The sequence below is a fragment of the Morone saxatilis genome, unplaced genomic scaffold (genome assembly GCF_004916995.1).
Source record: "Morone saxatilis isolate NCDOM2014 unplaced genomic scaffold, NCSU_SB_2.0 Contig22, whole genome shotgun sequence".
Lineage (NCBI taxonomy): Eukaryota > Metazoa > Chordata > Actinopteri > Moronidae > Morone > Morone saxatilis.
In genome coordinates, this window is record NW_023339785.1 from 5,647,170 (window position 1) to 5,665,898 (window position 18,729).

Sequence of the window (18,729 nt, forward strand, 5' to 3'; positions counted from 1 at the left end):
ATACAAATATTTATATATATGTATAAGAGTTTTTTACTGTGTGAATCTGTCTCAGTGTATTTCTGATGCCTCTGTATGACCATCATAAAAAACAAGACCATCAGCGAGAAGATATTTCTGTGTAGTTAGGGTTAGGTGTGCCTTCCACCGGGTTGGATTGGGTCGGATTCCTCTGAAATCAGATTAAATGAGGCAGTGGAAACACTAATGCTTTTATCAACAGGGGGCGCCAGAATCAACACAAAATGAAAGTCCCTTGCAGCTGCTTTAATCCTCCTTGTTTCCAAAAGATTGGATTGTAATTTTAGACAGCAGTTGCTCTGTAAAATTACCACTGGCCTTTAAGTAACACTTGTGAAAATGAGTGCTGTTGTGCTGCATCATCACATTTTCACCTTCTAAAGTGACCTGCTAGCTCAAACTGTGGCCAATGACTGCATGGCTGTATGGCTGCTTGTTGAGAGTGTGTCTCTCACTAACCACAGGGAACAATTCAAACACAGCAGGCGGAAGATTTACCTCTAGCAACTTTGCAAAAGGGCTGTAATTCCCGTTTGAGCGAAAGCCAAATAACACATGAAACTCTCCCTCAGGGTGGAAACCCCACAACAGCAGATGAAGAAGAGCATCTAACTAGTGCAGTGCCCCAGTATCTAGGCCAGTACTGGGGGCTGGGTAGTGAGCGTTACATGGTCTGGTGGCTCCATAGCTTTTACAACCCCAACAATGGCCTGCATTCAGCATGACTGCAGTTGCGAGGCTGGGACAGTTGCCTTTCAGCCCCTCCCTGCTTTCACACTGCTGGAACTGGACCTGTATTATCTTATCTCTCAGTAAGAAAATAATCATTTTAGTAATTGCTATAATTTAAAACAATTGACCAAGGCCTTATTCAAAACATTATTCATATATTTGAACATGGAAATGATGTGGTATTTTAGTCATTTTTGTGCCAGGCTGACCTCACTGACCTCTATTCAAAATCTCATGAGAACAGATAGATTACAACATAGCAGCTTGTTTTTGTATGTATGTGGGACAATAAATTGGACTGCAGGAATAGTATAGGGCCAAACCATCAAATCCTGACACAGACTGTGCTTTATTTCCTCTGGATATCAAAACTCATATTTTGAAAATAATGTTGTGTTTCTCAGCAGTCAGTGACATTACCAGTGGCAATCACACACATCCTAAAATGCAAAGAGGTCACAGCAGAAGCTAGTAGCAACCATTTCAGCCACTGTTTTATTTCATAAAGCCAATATTTTACTCAATTCTTCCATTCCATTCAGCCACTTTTTATTCCATATGTCCACTTTTTATTCACTATACAGTCCCATCAACTGCTATATTCAATATAGCCCTTGTTATATATTGTTTTACTTGTCCTCTCAGATCTTGCCAGGTCACAGTCTGAACCTGGCTTCCAAGAGCTGCATTGTGTCCTATAAAGAATTTAACCAGACGTTGAATACTTAAGCTTTCTGACTGCAGGGGCTTTGCTCTAGGAATGACAGCCCAGTGCTAGTTTACTCTGATTTTGCTTCCCTCATAAGGACACTGTGTAACTTGCTGTCTATTCTACCTACGGACTGGCTGCATTGGTTTGATGGGAGACAACAAACCATTAATTTCACAGTAAACAGTCTAGGAATGATATGAATACTAAACTGCCAAACAGCCTGGAGGACTCATTTGTGCAAACAGCCACAGAAGGTCACTGAAATACAGTAGTATTTTAAAAACTCTAGAAGGGCCAAAATACAAAAAATGTCCACTAAAGTATATGTAATCTCTGTTTTTAAACATCCAAGCAGAGGAAATGGCATAATATGTGATTAAACAGCTGGAAGCATTGTTAGACATTATACTAGTTGCACTGTGTGTGGTCAGATGTGACCTTTAAATGGTCATATTGTAACAAAAAAACAACAAAAAAATTATTTTGCGGCAGTGGCCCAACTGGAAAATCACTGTGTTTAAAATAATTTTGAACATTTGCCTCCTGTATAAATTATCTGTAAAGCTCAGGTTCTAAAACTACAGAAAATCTATCTATCTTCTGGGTCAAACGAAAGTAACAGTAAAGATCTGCTCTGCTGATGTGTTCATAAGCAAACCACTGAATCCTACTGTACCAACGCCTCTGTAGTTTGTGAAGAGGCAGACACAACTGTCTCATGTGGATATCAGGAACAGAAGGTGATGGTGTAACACATTTGTTCTGCTCAGTAAACCCTCCCTGGATAAATTAATGTTCTAAAAATAATTAACCTTTTCAAGCAAATATTAATGGTGTAATTTAGGAATAAATGTCAGCTGTCCAAAAGAAAACAACTCGTGTCAAGAAATGAAGAAATTCAAAGAGCATGCAATTTACTCTGTAAACAGAAACTTCAGAACAAGTTCTTGTTCGCTATTAAGCCATGACCAATCAAACCTTTGAATGGATTCAGCTATCATTTGTATTTGATTATTAAGCTCATGGTCTCTAACTATAATGGACTGGAGTGTGTTTTAACAGTGTGGTCCTTTGCCATTAAACAGTAACTAATCCCCCAAACAATTTTTTTCAGCTGAAATTGTTAATGAGCCCTACCCTCTACTGGTTGAAAGGTGACAGGTGACGTTTATGGTGGCAGCTTTCTTCAATGCTTGATCCTGTTTTTATAAATCTCAATTATTGTGGAACTGAATGCACACAAGCCTCATTTCTACTCCCGCAGTTAGCTGCAAATGGATGTAGGAACCCTTAAACGTCCATTTGCATATTGATTCGTTGATCAATTCTGCCCGCTCCACCACTCATTAGACATCGTCGATGAGAAGAACGTCAGAGAAAAAGAGAAATTTCACCGACTGTGTTTCATTGGCAAGGTTCTCCAACAGCACGAGAACAGCTGTCATTATGCGCGTCTGTGGCTATTTACAGCAACCCCTTGTGCCTGTAAACATCATTGCAGTAATATCTCAATCATTGTTACTAAATGATGTTCATATTGAAACAGACTTTACAGTGCTTCACAATTCAGGATCAAATTCCTCCAACTGTAAATAAAGACTGATAAAATTATTGTTAATAATTTAAAATTAAGTTTATAAATACACCTTTGACATTTTACAGAACGACTTTAAAAATAATAACAAAATCAGTCAAATTATCATTTTTATTTTTATTTTTTTACTCTTTAAAGTCCACATTATCATATCACCCACAGCTATGGCAAGAAAACTATGTCCAGTGTGAAGTATGTGTGAGGGTTTTTTCTTCATACGCATCATTTATGTATCTGGCCCCATGTCTGGGATTTATTTCTCACTGGGTCTGCAGCATGCTCAGAATCATTTTAATCAATGGGATCTAAAGAGGTTTGGATAAAAGTTACGCCACAGAAAACCAAGCGCTTATCAGTTTGCATCAGTTAGGCAGTGGTTTACCATTGCGGTGTGAAGGACCGCCAAATTGATACACATCAGGCTGCTGACACGTATTTGATGAGATGTAGTCTCAGGAAGGTCTGATAAGATTTAGTTATTCCATAATGTATATCCTGTAGATTGGCAGATTTACAGTGAAGAATGTGAAACCTATAAACAGAATAGTAATTCTTATACATTCTCTTATTGGGCTAACTTTCCATTTATATTGATATTATATCAAAAATATCAACCGGTCTTTGTTGTCTTCCACATAAACTGCAGTGTGGTTTGTAGGGTTGTAAGCCCAACATGAATTCTTAATACATGTCCATATGACTTCTCTGTTTACAATTCCTGGTTTGTAAATATCACTCTATTACAGTAACTGGACTCAGATTACTGGTAGGTGCGATTGCAGCCTGCGCTATACATTTCCCCTTTTGTCTGCTCACTTCCAGTAGCTATTGCCTGCTATAGTAAGCACGTATAACAGAAGGTTCACATAGTGTAGCCTACTATACATTTCTCAAAGTTAAAAACACACACCCACACTCATGAGGAGGCAATATGGGCTGACACCACAACATCCACTGCAGATATCGGACTAAACAGACAATCTTTGGTGCAAATTACCTATGGCTTAGGCTTCATATTGCTTACTTCAGTTGTAGCACCCTCTAAAAGCATGCATCATGAAACCCGTTAATTGATAAAGAGAGAGACAGAGAGCTCATGTGGATGAACAAGGGAGATAGAGCGTGTAGACATGATGAAAAACTTTGTTTGATCATGAAACCTGGCGTTACTCTGCTATTCTGTGGTTTATCAGTGAAGTGTAAGAACCGCAGACTGGAGTCTCTATTAACAGTGACAAACAGTCAGATCTGTGTTATATACGCTCGTCTCACTCCGGTGCATTATTATAAACTATGATGACCGCGTCTTGGTGCACCCTCAACTGTGACTGACTTTGTCCTGTGTGTGAGTGGAAAAACAGGACAGTGAGCTTTTGTATTGGTATTGCGTAGGTTTGTGTCTTCAGTTTTTGGACCCAGCACAGCGAACTTAAACTTTGGCTGTGTATGGGCTAAAGGTAAAAGCAACTCTCAATGTCCCTCTTATTCAGTCTGCTATTTCTCTTAAAATATATAGACTTTATCGCTAATTTCTGAGTAAAAGGGCCGCTCACACTTTTTTAGAAATAGGAGACTGGCCTATTTTTACGCATTGCAAAGCAGACCTCTGTAGAGCATATGTACCACTTATGTGCTACTTATGTGCTGCTCTCATTCCACGTGTGGCCAGTTTCATTGATTGTAGTGGAGGTGTAGTGTTGCAGCATCTGCAAACACATGTTACGTGTTCAACGATTTTGTCCTGCTGTGTAGTTAAATAGTGTTGAATGTGTACATTACTACAAATAAAACAAGTCTTTACACTCTGTGTTTTGGATGATAAAGATTGTAAGACTACTAATATCGCAGTGGAGCACCTCCTTGTTGCTGTGAAACTTAAGGTTGATTGTATCTGTGTGGACGTGTACAAGAACCTTCCTAATACAGGAAGATCATTCCCAGAGATCCTAAATAGGAGTGAACAGATCTACTAATACAGAAGTCAGAGTAGTGTGTATCTGACCACCGGGCCAGGAAAGTTCTTTTTTAAATCCCAAGGCTATTATACAATGCTGATTACTGGTCAAACTGTCAGTTAGAGTAAAACCTTACCAGCCAAAGCGAACATTTCTAAAACTTGGCTTTGTATTTATTCCTCACCCTGCTGACCACAAAGTTAAAACACAGTGACACAAAGAAATGAAAGACAGCTCTATCTGCATTAGAAATGCTGCTATTTCTGGATTATAAATCCCCCCAGCCAATCCTCCCTGAGATAGAAAGCACCTCTTAACTGTAAACGACATCACAGAGAGCACTGCAGCTTTGCCTTCTCATATCTTTTCTCTCTCTTGTACAACAATGTGCCACATCATCACTATTGTAACAAAAATGCCTCCAATAAATTTGAAAGAAAGCCTGACCAAGCTGTGAACATCAATTAGTTTCACTATGTAGAATTCCTGTTAGACTATTTGCTGTGTTGATTTGTAGTGCGCAGCACAAGAACTCGCTCGCACAGACCATAAAGGACCCAAGGATGAGGAAAAAATGTAATTAGTGAAAAATAAAGTGGATTTCAGCAATAAACCAGAAATAAGGGAGAATTAGAATGATTACTAAGAGTGAGGTCTCTCCAGGAGATGTGATAAATTATGGGATGCACGGCAAATTCTGACAAACAACCTCTCCAGTTAATTAGCTTGGCAGTGGTTAGAATAAAGCTGGCATTGTGTGGTGGCTATGTTCTGGGCAGCGATCATGTGTGTACTTGGACATAATGATTTGTGGACAGAGACTGAGAGAGTGGTGAGTGAGTGGAGATGTGCTCAGTAAAGGTCATTAATAGAAATTCAACGTATAAGGGACAACAAACACAGTAACAAAACAACTACGATGAAAAAACAATAGAAAAATATCAAAAAAGAAGGGAAGCAAATAAAAAAATCATGCAAAGAAATAAAAACACCTGATGCTTCATTTGTATAGAATCTACTGTATCTCTCTCGTGTTCATGTACTGTGCTTGTCTTGTTAGTTTTGCTCTCATATGTATTTTTTTGTGTGTACTACACATGTACAATGTTGTATATACTATTTCACTATCTTCTTTAGGAGCTTTGTAGGTGGGATTAAGATTGGGGTAGTCATCGTCCTGTGCCAGAGCCAGACAGCTATATATAGTGACAGAAAAATAGCCACAACAATGTAAGCCGACATACAGAAATAATAACTCTTATAACTCACTTCATATTTCTGCTTTAAGCAACCCCACCAGTTATCGCTTCTGTACCAACTGAAAACAACGCCGATGGGATGGTTAGGTTACTCACTATGGGTTGGTTGTGACAAAATACCATTACCAATCCATAGTGAAAACAAAATCGAAATTTAGTCTTCAGCATATGCAACCTAGTGTGACGCGGTTTATGTTCTCCAACATTAATACAATTATTTTGCCGTGACAGAGACAGGCATCTAAAAACTAAAGCTAAAACGAAAAGACACAAAATCTGAACGAAACTCTTCTTAAATTTAACTCCCTGGCAAATACTAACCTTTGAGAGAAAGAGGAGTATGACATGGACTTTGGACGGAATAAAAAATGTTTGACAGAACAACAACAAATAACTCCAAATAAAAAGTGGAACTGGACAGATCTACAGAAGACATAAAGAGCACAGGGTAGCAGCCACACGCAGCCTGATCTCCAAAATATTAATTATTCAGGAACTCAGAGAACTGAGTTTTTAAAAAGGGTTCCAAAGCTCAACGCACATTTCTACTGACAGTTAAGATGAATAACTTTAGAAATTGTAAGTGATTTAAATACATAGATTATCTTTTCTGTACTTCCAGATGTTACAGAGTATTAGTAGTAATTAAATTGTACAGAACACATCACGATACATTTGTTTTGGGATTTTTATATTTAATTTTTAATCAAGTTGTGTTTCTGTGTGCGATTCCCTTTCCCCCACTGTATCCAGTTAATTCTGCTGCTGCCCACTTTTCCCAGAAGTTTTCCAAAACTTGGCACTGGAAATATATTCCCCATGAGGACCTCCCAGTGGCTTCACATTTAATCAGCATGTATCATCTACATAGTCATTTCTGGCTTTCTTATAACATGGTGAAGTTAAGACTCATCACATTATAAATGAATCCTATAAAAAATAGCCCTGCATGTGATGACTCCCCAGGAAGGCTGTTAACAGAGAGACGTGTGGGTTACAGGAGGCAGAGGATGTGTGAGAGTGTATTTGGTTGTGTGTGTCTCTAAGTGACTAATTGTGCCCTTGAGAGAGAGAGAGAGAGGGATAAAAAATATATCATAAAAAATAATAGCTAGAAAGAACATGTATACCCATTGTGAAACAGGAGAAGTTGAAACTGAAATTAATTTTCTCACAAAATACAAAGAAATTAGAGAAATATCTTATCTTTTACCCTCCCAAATGACCGACTAATTCAAACCTTTATGGGAGAAGACAACAGGACAGTAGAACTGGCAGGAGAATATGTTGTATATGTGTGTATGTGCATGTCACAAAGCAAGACTTGTAGATGTAAGGTTGTTGTTGCTTTTTATTTTAGTTTTACTATTTATTTCATTGTATTGTATAAGTAGTATTTACATTCTATACAATACTTTTTGCTTTGGCAACGTGTTTAATTTAAAGAGAGAGAGAAAACACAGACACCAACATGATCCAATACTACTACATGAATACTCTAAACCACACCAACGATAGACGAAAGGCTTAAGGAGATTGAATATGCAGTAGACCAGGGTCAGTTCTGGGGCATGTTGAACAGTTTAGAAACTACAAAAGCTACAACAACTAGCAATAGAAGTCATCTGGGAAAACGATTTTAATGACCTCTACAAAAAAATCCCACCTGAAGATCTGAACCTAAATCAAACTTAAGTTTGAACAACAAAGCATGTAGGGCAACGTATGCGTTAAGAACCGAATTATTTAACATTAACATTCCAATTAGAATCTGGACAAAAATATTTGATCATGTAATTGTACCAATCGCAAACACCCAACTAAGGCCCTCCACACTGAACTCTGACGAAGAACGCTAAATGTATATATATATCGCCTGCAGAGCGGAACTGGGGCATTTTCCATTATTATTTCACATCCAGAAACAAGCATTAGCATTTTGGACATGTCTAAATGAAACCCCAAAAGATACACTTAATTCCAAAGCACTAAAAAGCCAAGAGTTGAACCCTGAAAACAGTCCCCTCAGTCAGCTGGTGATGAAGCTAATCAACCAGACTACCATCAGCACTGATTCAAAACAACACAACAAAATTCAATTAATTATTAATCAATCAAAAGATCTATATTTAGAACATTGGATAAATAAAACAAAAACCCAAAGTAGACTAAATTATTATTTGACCCTAAACAGGGAATATAAATTGGCTCCACTGTGTCAGAGATATAAAACAAGGAATGATCCTGACCACATTCAGGCTTCAGTGACCACCAACTAGCCATAGAAACTGCAAGACACAGACAGACGTGGCTGCCCAGAGAGGAGCGTGTGTGTGTGTGTGTGTGTGTGAGTGTGCTCTCACTGTTCAACAGGAGAAACAGAAACAGAGATGCACTTCTCCTCCACTGTGAGAAGTTCTCTTCACTGAGAGATTTCCACTACAAGGAAATAACCAAAAAAAGATGAGATTTTCCAGGAGTCAGTTCTCCTCGCTGTAGTAGCTGAATATGTAGCTGCCTGCCACAGCCTGAAGGGCTCATAACCCTTATTATTGAGTAGTTGTATTAAATTATATATATTGTAAATTAATGTATTGTATTGCAAACAAAAAGTATTGTAATGTATTTAATGTAATATGGAAATATGTGATTATTGTTAATCGCTTCAGCAGCAACATGTTTTCGTTCATGTCAATAAAGCTCTTTGAATTACTTTACTTTGTAGAGAAGTACAATGCTGGCAGCCATTCCAGTGGTCTTTCAATCACCAAACTTTAAACCATACTGCCAGAGATAATCCTCATTTTGAGGAGTGTAGTATCTCATGTAAGTGAACGGTGTGTGCACAGATATTTGTCATGTCTAGCTTTATTTGCCTGCAGTATTGTATGCACGCTCCTGCTGCTGTCCCTTCAGCGCTCTGTGCTCCAATAAAAAGTGGACCAGTGATGAAAATTTGTTTCTCCTCATTAATTGGGTCACTTTATTAATAATGCAGAATTCAGTGCTAATAGATCTTGTCACATAAATAAGCCTTTTATTCAATTAAATTTCCCCAAAGCCCACACACTTAATGTAAACTGAAGTCCAACACACTGACCGAAAACAGCACTATTTTTTGTGGTATTGTCATGATGTGATAGCACTGCTTCTTTTTTAGGTGAAGCTGCAGTACCGGGAGGATAGTAAAAATATCTTTACTCAGTCAGTGGGCTCCGGATCAGAAATTTGAGTTCACCAACATGTATATTTATTAATTAATGGGGGAAATAGCATTACACTGAGCCTGAAGGCATTTAGACACCTGGTCCTATTCCAAGGCAGATTTTTTTAGCCTGATCAAAATCACGAGGACTTCAAAGGATATACTGGTCGTCTGTGGCCATGTGTGTGAAAATGTTTTGATTTCATTACATATTTAATTCAGAATATGCTACACAGCCCCTAAAAGGTATTGCATCATGTTGCAGTCTCTTCCCTTTTGCTTTATGTAAAAAGCTGTATTTGTTTGTGCAGTCTATTGTGAAACAGCTCTTTGCTATTCACAGTCTTTTTCTTTTTTTTTTTTTCTTTTCCTCGATGGCAAGCGCTGACTGTTGTGTCGCTGTGTGTGGGTCGCTCTGCCAGTACAGTGACACTGGTCACTTCCATGTACAGTGACATCAAGTGCATAACCTCTAGTTCCCCCATATTCTTTAAGGGATGAGAACATTTTTGGAATCTACTTGGATTTAGTATTATTATATTTATCATCATGTTTTTTAATTAGTGAAGAGTGACGGGAGACTTTAGGAGAGACAGACGTGCAGAAACAATCACTGGCCACAATGGAGCCAGGGACATTGTGGTATGAATGCTCAGCTCACTGTCGCCTACATTATCATTAATTAGACCCAATATGATTAGCATGAATTACTAAGCCCATAATGTTGGGACCTTTTGTGTTAATAGTGTTAGACACCCAGCGACTGAAATAGACTGCTGAAATGCATGCTGGGTAACAGCACGAGACAGGGGTCTTCCACTTGGACGGAACAGAGGGAAAGATCTTCTATCTGTCATTTTATCATTATGAATCCATGCAGGGGTTGGATGTGGAATCAGAGCTGATTAGTAGAGACTGAAAAAGCTCCCGCTGTTCTTTTAATAATGTGTGGTGTGGCCTTTGGATAGCTGGCAGGGGTAATGCAACATGCCACTTTACTACGCAGTACATGCATTTATGCATGAGCCAAGACATGATTCGTTAATAACAAACACACATGGACTGGTGCTCAGACAAACGTAACCACTGTGACATGTTAAGAAGCTGTTGTGAATCAAAACTACCAAAGCACTGTGATGTGATCACATTTGAGGATTAACGGAGGACAAGTATTGAGATTTAATCTCTTTTTGTTCATACAGCAGTCAAATGCATAGTCTGCCATGGTTGGGTACAGGACACATTTATTACTTCTTAAGTTAATAAACTTTTTTATACAGCACTTTTCAAGACAAATTGTGCATAAGGGCTTTACATGATTGAGTCAGGATTAAAACATTTCAGAACTGAGGCAAATAATATTATACAATTAAATTAATAACACAAATAAAGTGGAATAACAGACCACCAGCAATAAAGATAAATGCTAACAATAAAACATAAAGATGTTGGCAATAAACTGCAATGAGGCAAATAAAACAATCACACCAGTCCATTAAGAAATACTTAGAGTGATTACCAACCCATGCTATGCAGCCAAACATTGTTAAACTGATGGAAATTTATTTTAAATTAGTGTTTTTTTTTTTTAAATCAATGGAGATCCAAACGTTTCCAAAGATACCACACGTCAAGCTGGATTTTTGATCAAATGTATATAAATGTGTGTAAATGATGCAGAATATCTTCATTTGATGGAACAATGCAGGCATAAAACTCACTGATTTCACTGTTGATACTGATCTTCTCGACCTTCAAGCTACATAAGGAAAAACTAAATGGGGAAACCTTAGCTCATGACCAAGCATTAATGCAAATGTATTCTAATCTATAATGCTAACACACTTCTGCTAACATTCATTTTTATTTTATTTATAAGGCGGCCAATCATAACAGATGTTACCTCAGGACACGTTTCCTATAGCAACACCTTTTGTTTCCTCAGTCACCCTTCCTGGCATGTGCCAAGGTTCATAGCTCTGAAAGAAAGCCGCCTAATGTAATTACACAGCACAGTAATTTGAGGATTGACAATTAATATAGGCCTGTTAATCAGTTTATGCTTGTTTAGATTTTAAGATTCATTCACCTAATTTAACCTGGTGAAAGTGTTAATAAGACAGCCACATTAATCAGGCCTTAATCCGGTTCTTATGAAATTATTAGTGTTTACATAAACATCAAGATTGAATCTACAACATCTTCTCATCAGATTTATCCCAACAAAGTCAAGCCTATTTTCTGCCTCTAGTACACAACAATCAGAGACGAACAGTGATACAGAATGAACTCTGCATTGAATTTCGCATCTGCTGTGTGTTTGGTGGATTTGATCACACACACTGACAACAAGCCCGCCTGCGTTACTTAGACAGCACATTTGTAGCCAGAGCATTTGAGCAGGAGTGTGTGCATTTTCAGCATGACTGGCATCTGTGTGAATCAAATCCCAAATCCCTACAGCACTACTCCAACCCAGTGAACATTACTCATTCACGTTTACAACTCCAGCTTTTTAGAAGCCCCTCTGGGATTTGACACTTCCACCTTCAGAGTAAAGGGTGCGAGTGAAATTTTCTTCTCATTTTACTCGGTGCAGTTTATTTCTTCCCATCTTCACCTAGTACACTGATCTTTTGTTTTGTTGCAATCAACCCTGTCTATCTGGCTACTGTAAGTAGGGATTTATCTCTGTCTTAATTACTGCTGGTGTTAAAACCAGCCAACTGTTGTCTGGTGGTCATGTGTTTGGAAAATTAGATAAAAGGGCTTTATGGGGTCTCCCGAGCCTCAGGGTGAGAAACAAGTTGAAGAATAGAAAGAAAGCATTCTGTCAGGAGGAAGGGATTATTACTTTTATTACTTTTTTCATTAATCCTGTTCATTCAAGTGTATCTATCTTCCCTATCAATTTCATTTGTATTTTTAGTGTTATATTATTATTTGAGATGAGTGTTATTCAGAGACATCTATGAGTGCTTCTCTGTCACTGAGATATGTAAATATATTTACCGCCATCATGTCAGTAAGACATCTTGCCATTTCAGCACAGAAAAAGTTGAGATAACTCCATATGGCAGGGGTGCAGAGTGTCCAAAAAAACATCTTAAAAGCTTTTTCTAATAAAAATATAGCCTGTAAAAGGAACTGCGTAACTCACTTGAACTTAAGTTTACATCACATCATTCACAGTTTATAAATTGTTATCAAATCTTCTATCTAAATAGCCAGTGCACAGAAGGTATATTTAAAAAATAAAGAAATAAATTAAGCATTAAGTTATTTGTTTTAGATTTTAATGTGTTTGGAGGAAATACAAGAACTGAAGAGTTAAGAGAGCAGCAATAACCACAACAGAAAACCAAAAGTGTGCCAGATAAAGAAACTATAACTTATTTAACAAGCGTTCTCTGTACTGCTTAACGTCAAAAATATGTTACCAGAAAAATGTACAACAACAACAATAATGGACTACCATGCAAAGTGACATTAGCTCTTTATTGTCAGCTGTGCTTTATGTCCTACACAGAAAGTCCAGGCAAATATCGTTTTGTTTTTGGCACATTTACTCTCATCCTGAGGCATTTTATTATCCTCACCCTTACCTAGGTGTCTTTTAGCCTACTTAATCCAATTTTAACACTTCTTGGGAAATAAATATCACCCCTGTCACTCCTCTGTGCCTCGCTGTCAGCTTTCTAGTGGCAGTAAAAAGCAGTCTGGACCTGGGCTCCGTGCTCATCCCTCTCCTGCCTGTAATTGCTTCATTATAGCCTCTGCAGCGTCTCTGCCTGGTAGCTGGGGAGATTTAATAAGAGCACTGAGGATGCGCTCAGACTCTTGCATCTGGGCTCCTAGGATATTGCTGTGGAATTTCTAATAACTGGGTTTCGTTCCAACGAAGACAGAAAGTCAAAGAACATCAAACTAAGTACACTCCTGGATCCCTTCAGTCTAGTACAAGAGGCAAACGCAGTTCTCCTAAGCCTTTTGTACTGTGGCTACATCCCCAGCGGCTACTGCTTCTTCTACCGCTGAGACTATAAAACAGAGTGGATTGAGTTTCCCGTGGTCCATTTTCTGAGTGATGAGTTTCAGCGAGATGCGGGACAGCCAGATGATGTAATAGGCTCATGAAGCACACAGTAAACCTAATGCTTTACTCCCAACCCTTTTCAGTACATCATCATGTGCAATTTGAGCTGGAATCTCATCACTTGATTTACTATTTCTCACTTGCCTGAATGGTGGCTCTCCAAAATTAGGAAAATAATAAATCCCAAAAGCACTCTAAAAGATACGTGTCAGTAAAAAACTTTCAGTGTCAGTGATGGGGCACAAAACCCACAGTCCTTGTTCTGTGCAAAAATGCATTGCTAAGTTTAACTTAAGTTAAAATGAGGCTTCAACAGTCTGTGTTAGCCCAAGTTCTACACAATACAAATAGTCTTCTGAACTAACTTGATTTAACATAATTTTTTACTGTTGAGCTGCAGTGGAGTGCACTGATTTCAGCTTCTGAAATGTGAATATTTTCTGTTTTCTTTAGTAATTTATGACAGTAAACTGCAATTTAGGACATCACCTTGAAACAGTGATCAACATTTTTCACCCTTTTGTAACATTTTATGGACCAAACAACTAATTTATTAGTCAAGAAAATGATTTACATTTTTTATTGATAATGAAAATAATCCTGATTTACAGCCCTATACTCTATTTTGTTTGGTCAAGGCCATAAGACTTTACGATAATCAGGTCTGGAGAATACAATACATCATTTTAAGTGTTCTGCATAAAGCTACAGTTTTAAAAACTAATAAGGAATGTGAAAGTTCAGTTCTTTTCAAGTTCTGACCTTCTCCTACATTTATAAGGCTACTTTATGCTACCATCCTTGAATGCCCAAAGCTTCCTGTTTTCATGTATAAAACGTCTGTTTTCCACTTCAAAGATGAGCCACACACTGTCAAGCAAGCCTGTAGTGGCTTGATAACAGCGGATGGTGATTCGTTTTGATTGGCATTAAAAATTATTTTCTTTTTTAAAAACAGGGTCCAGTTTGAAGATCGACTACTACTCAAAACACAGCCAGGCTAGGAAATCCATCTATTTTTCATCATCTGCAGTTCCACTAACTTTGCTACTATTTCCTATTTGCCAAGATGGTGGCTCTGCAAAAGAACATTTACCCTAAACAACAGTAAGATAAATAAAAAAATGAAAATTATCATCAGTCAAGTCATGATCTTCCTGTTGGCCTGCAGTCGCCTCTATCTGAGTATCCACTGTTTAAAAGGAACCACACAGTGTCAAGCAAGTCTGAAGTAGTTTGATCCAACTGATAATGGTAATTTGGTGCCAGGTTGAAATAGCTGGAGGTACTACCTATTCAATCCCTAGATTACAGCAATTAATTAAAATTACTACAGTAAGAAACAATTTAAAATCTAGGAACTAATTCTAGGGCTAAAATCTTTCGAGATGGATAAAATCATCAGCCCAATGCTTAAAATGTCAGCTGGAGCAGTAATATAATAAATCCTGAAGGCGGATGCAGTAGGTATTAGAATTATTATACAGAAAACTGAGGAGAATAGTAAGGTGAAACTGTAGCACAGAGTGTATTCTCAGGTGAGGATTTGAAAGATATAACACCTAGTCATATTGAATTATTCTATCTATATTTTGTGTATATTGGTATAAAGTGGATTTGAGAGTCATTTGTTTATCTTTGATTTATATAATTTATTTTTGATTAAATATATTTTAGATGTAATGAATGAAGAACTTCATGAAGTATTCTGACCACAGTAAAGCTTATAAGATTATAATGACTAGTGGTTAGACTGAACACAAGTATGAAGGGTGCTGCAACATATTATCTACAGTAGGACTTAACTATATATAGAAAACAGCATGGGGGATGGGGAGGGCTGATCTGACCGTGTGTGTGTTTGTGTGTAGACTCACAAAATGACCAGAGGTGTACATATGTACGTGTGTGTGGATGGGTACAACACAATAAAAGACAGGTGTAGCTTGCATTTTACTGCAGTGTACGTGTGCATGCATATACACATTGCACACACTGTGTGCATGTTTGCACCAGAAAATACACGTCTGCTTGCAAGCTGATATCCACATATTCTTCCCCATCTGTGTCTGTGTGTGTATATGTGTCATACTCACGTGATGACCAGTGAGGTGGAGAAGAGCAGTGTTCCCAGCAGGCCACGCCGGCAGTCTGCGTTCTTCCTCTGGCGCTGGTGCATCTCGCCGCCACAGTTGTCACAGCAGCGGCACATGCAGAAGAAGAGGCCGACTATCGGCATCAGAACGGCAAACAGCAGGCCCACAGCCGCACATACTAGGAAGCCTATCTCGTAGTAGATGGCCTGAGGTCAGTGGGGGGAGGAGTGAAAGGAAAAAATGAGATGAAGAACGAGGGACAGATCATTTTTATTATTATTTTAGTATTTAATGGAGAAAGGTGGTAAACATGGAAACGAGATGAAGTGGAAAAAAAGGGGGATCAGAGGTGAAAATTGAAAAAGGGAAATTAAACAAGAGGGGTAAATGGGATGGGGGTTGTTGAGAGAAAACAGGATTGGAACAGGAGGGGAGGGCAGATGAGTTGGGGAGTGAGGGAGAGAGAAAGGATAGATTAATAGTGGCATACAGGAGAAGAAGGGAGGATATACACAAGAAGGCAGAGGATAGAAATGAGCAACAGATCTAAAAATATCTGGTAGGATCCCACCGCTGGAAATTCTTTCTACTCTTTGTCCAAAAGGGATTTGTGTAGAAACAATAAACACATTGCATAACACTACACACTGCCGGAGAATCCTTTCTTCCTAATTCTTAAACACCACAGGCCAATTCAATAACCAAGTCCTTAACTGCATTATTACACAACATAAATGCCAAGACTTTCTTAAGATGGGTGGGACATACTTTGCTGCAAGCTGGTGTAGACTCGCAGTAAGCAATTATTAAAGGTTGTTTTTTATGTCCATTTCTAACAAACGACAACATTTCAAATATGCACTGAGAGGATAGCGACACATGAAGGATGATGGGAAAATACTCAAATGAGTCAGAGCCATCTCCGTAGCTCTGCGGTGCAGTTTTTTTTCACTCTAATGAAGGGGAAAGACAGCATTTCTGATGAAAAATCTACTTCAATGGGAATGGACTACAAGGCAGTAAAAATTCCATCTTAACGAGTACTTTAGACTTTCAATGAGTCATAAAATCCAGATATTTCTTGAAACTAGGTAACAAATCAGCCCCTTGGGTGAGATAATTATACCTGTTTCAGTGCAGTTCATCCTTTTTAATAATTTTATAGCAGAAAGTTTTACAAAAGTAAGGTGCATCACTCAACCGGGTCCAGTTTATTGTGAGTTGAGGAAATCAAATGCAGGTGAAATGATATCTTGGCAGTGGCAGATTTCTGTTACTTGGTTCAAGATGTGACTTTAGTGACATATTGTGAAAACTTTGCAATTCCAAATGGAAGAATTACATGGTCCTTTTATCAGTTCATTTGTTACACCCAGGTAAAACTAATGCAGTCTTAACAGCCCTACACTCTACCTTCATGGTTGTAACAATTTGTCAATCACAGTAATATTGATAAGAGTACGCCAAATATTACTACTATAGTGCAGTACAATTCACCATGAACAACAACCTCCAAAATTACTATAAAATTGAATCAACACATCTCTAAAACAATTGAACCTAAAACTGAACATTTTAACCTTAATGAACGGAGAATTTATCACACAACTGTTGTATAAGACTGCATTGGTTTCAGCTAGGTGTAGCTAATAAGCTGAGTGTATATTACCTTTGGGCATTTGAAGCATGACTGGATAAACTAGAAAATGAATGGTTGACAAGCTTAATTCTTCAATTTTTGGAATAATTGCAGTTTTCACCTGTAAAACAACATACACATGCACTTTTAGAGTGCAGATACCCAGTATCTACAGTGGATAGTTAGTTTGTGAGGATCAGAGGGCAGTTGTTAAGGTTAAACAGTTACTAGGAATGTACAATTTGTGGTGAAGTCCAGTGAGATTTAAATGCATTAACTGAGACATGGAGTGAGCAGGAGAATGCTGATTGTCGTATACTTACTATTTCTGTAATTAGACAGTTTGTACTGTATAAACTGGGATTTTACTTCATCTCTGAATAGTCAGCTATGAAATCTGCACATCCCTCATTACAAAGCCTCAGTATTCCTCAACTTTGATTGAATATTAGAAATATTCAAGGTGACGCAACACGATTTTCTGACATATTCCTCCTGATATATTGAGAGAGTTAAATTGCTGCTGTTGGCAAGTTCTCAGCTTCCACCTCTTCTTGTCATGTACCACAGCGCTCTCGCTTAATCTGCCCCTATCTAAACCACACTCAGCACAGGCTTTGGAAATTGGAAAAATTGAATAGGGGATCGGTAATTCCCACACCGTATGTAACTTGTCACAAAGATGTTCAATAGCTTCTCGTTATGAAAGGATCAAAGCAGGGCTGCTATCACTGCTCCTGAATGGACGAACTGCTCTCCCAGCTGATTCGCACTAATCTTAATCGCCCTCATAAGTCAATGACCCTGCCTTCTCCAGGGACCTGCTTTTGACATACAGGGTGAAAAGAAATGGCTTTTGAACTTGTCAGACAAGAGTATTCCTGTCTGGTTCATTCGGAAATCTGTCTGCAAACTTGGAAGTCTCAGGGTGTGAACATAATTCAACCTCCAGAAGCTTGTGTTTGGATGGGTTAGGGACCCATCACACAGAGACATATCGCCAGAAATGCATTGCCTGCAAAACTGTTGTTTTCCTGTAATACAGTGCGCCTGATGTGCGCTCTCTTGCACTGTGCATCGCGGTTTTCTGCCAATTTTTAGATGCACATAAAAGTTTGCGAGTCCCGCTGGAGTGCCGCCGCTCGTCAGTGTTACACTTCAAATCAAGAGGCGGGCTTTACCATTTCTTACTTAGATCTTACTAGTTTTCCCCTCCCACCCTGGACACAAAGTCTTTGAAACACTTCCCTCTGGTAGGAGGCTGCAGTCCATTAGGACCAAAACCTCTAGCCGCAAAAACAGTTTCTTCCTGTCTGCAGCTGGCCTCATTAACAAGGCCTGGAACCCCCTTTGACACTGACTCTTATACCCACCCTGTATATGTGCATTACGTTAATGCACTCCTGTCTTCTGCACAGTT

The 18,729-nt window shown here is 38.4% G+C and overlaps 1 protein-coding gene across 1 annotated transcript in view; it reads right to left on the minus strand.

The window, feature by feature from the left end:
- Nucleotides 1-18,729, minus strand: part of prom1a (prominin 1a) — a 76,662-nt gene that overhangs the window by 28,204 nt on the left and 29,729 nt on the right. The window contains exon 4 of the mRNA XM_035669908.1: nucleotides 15,671-15,876. Within this exon, the coding sequence (XP_035525801.1) occupies nucleotides 15,671-15,876 (206 nt within the window). The remainder of the gene's footprint in view (nucleotides 1-15,670; nucleotides 15,877-18,729) is intronic.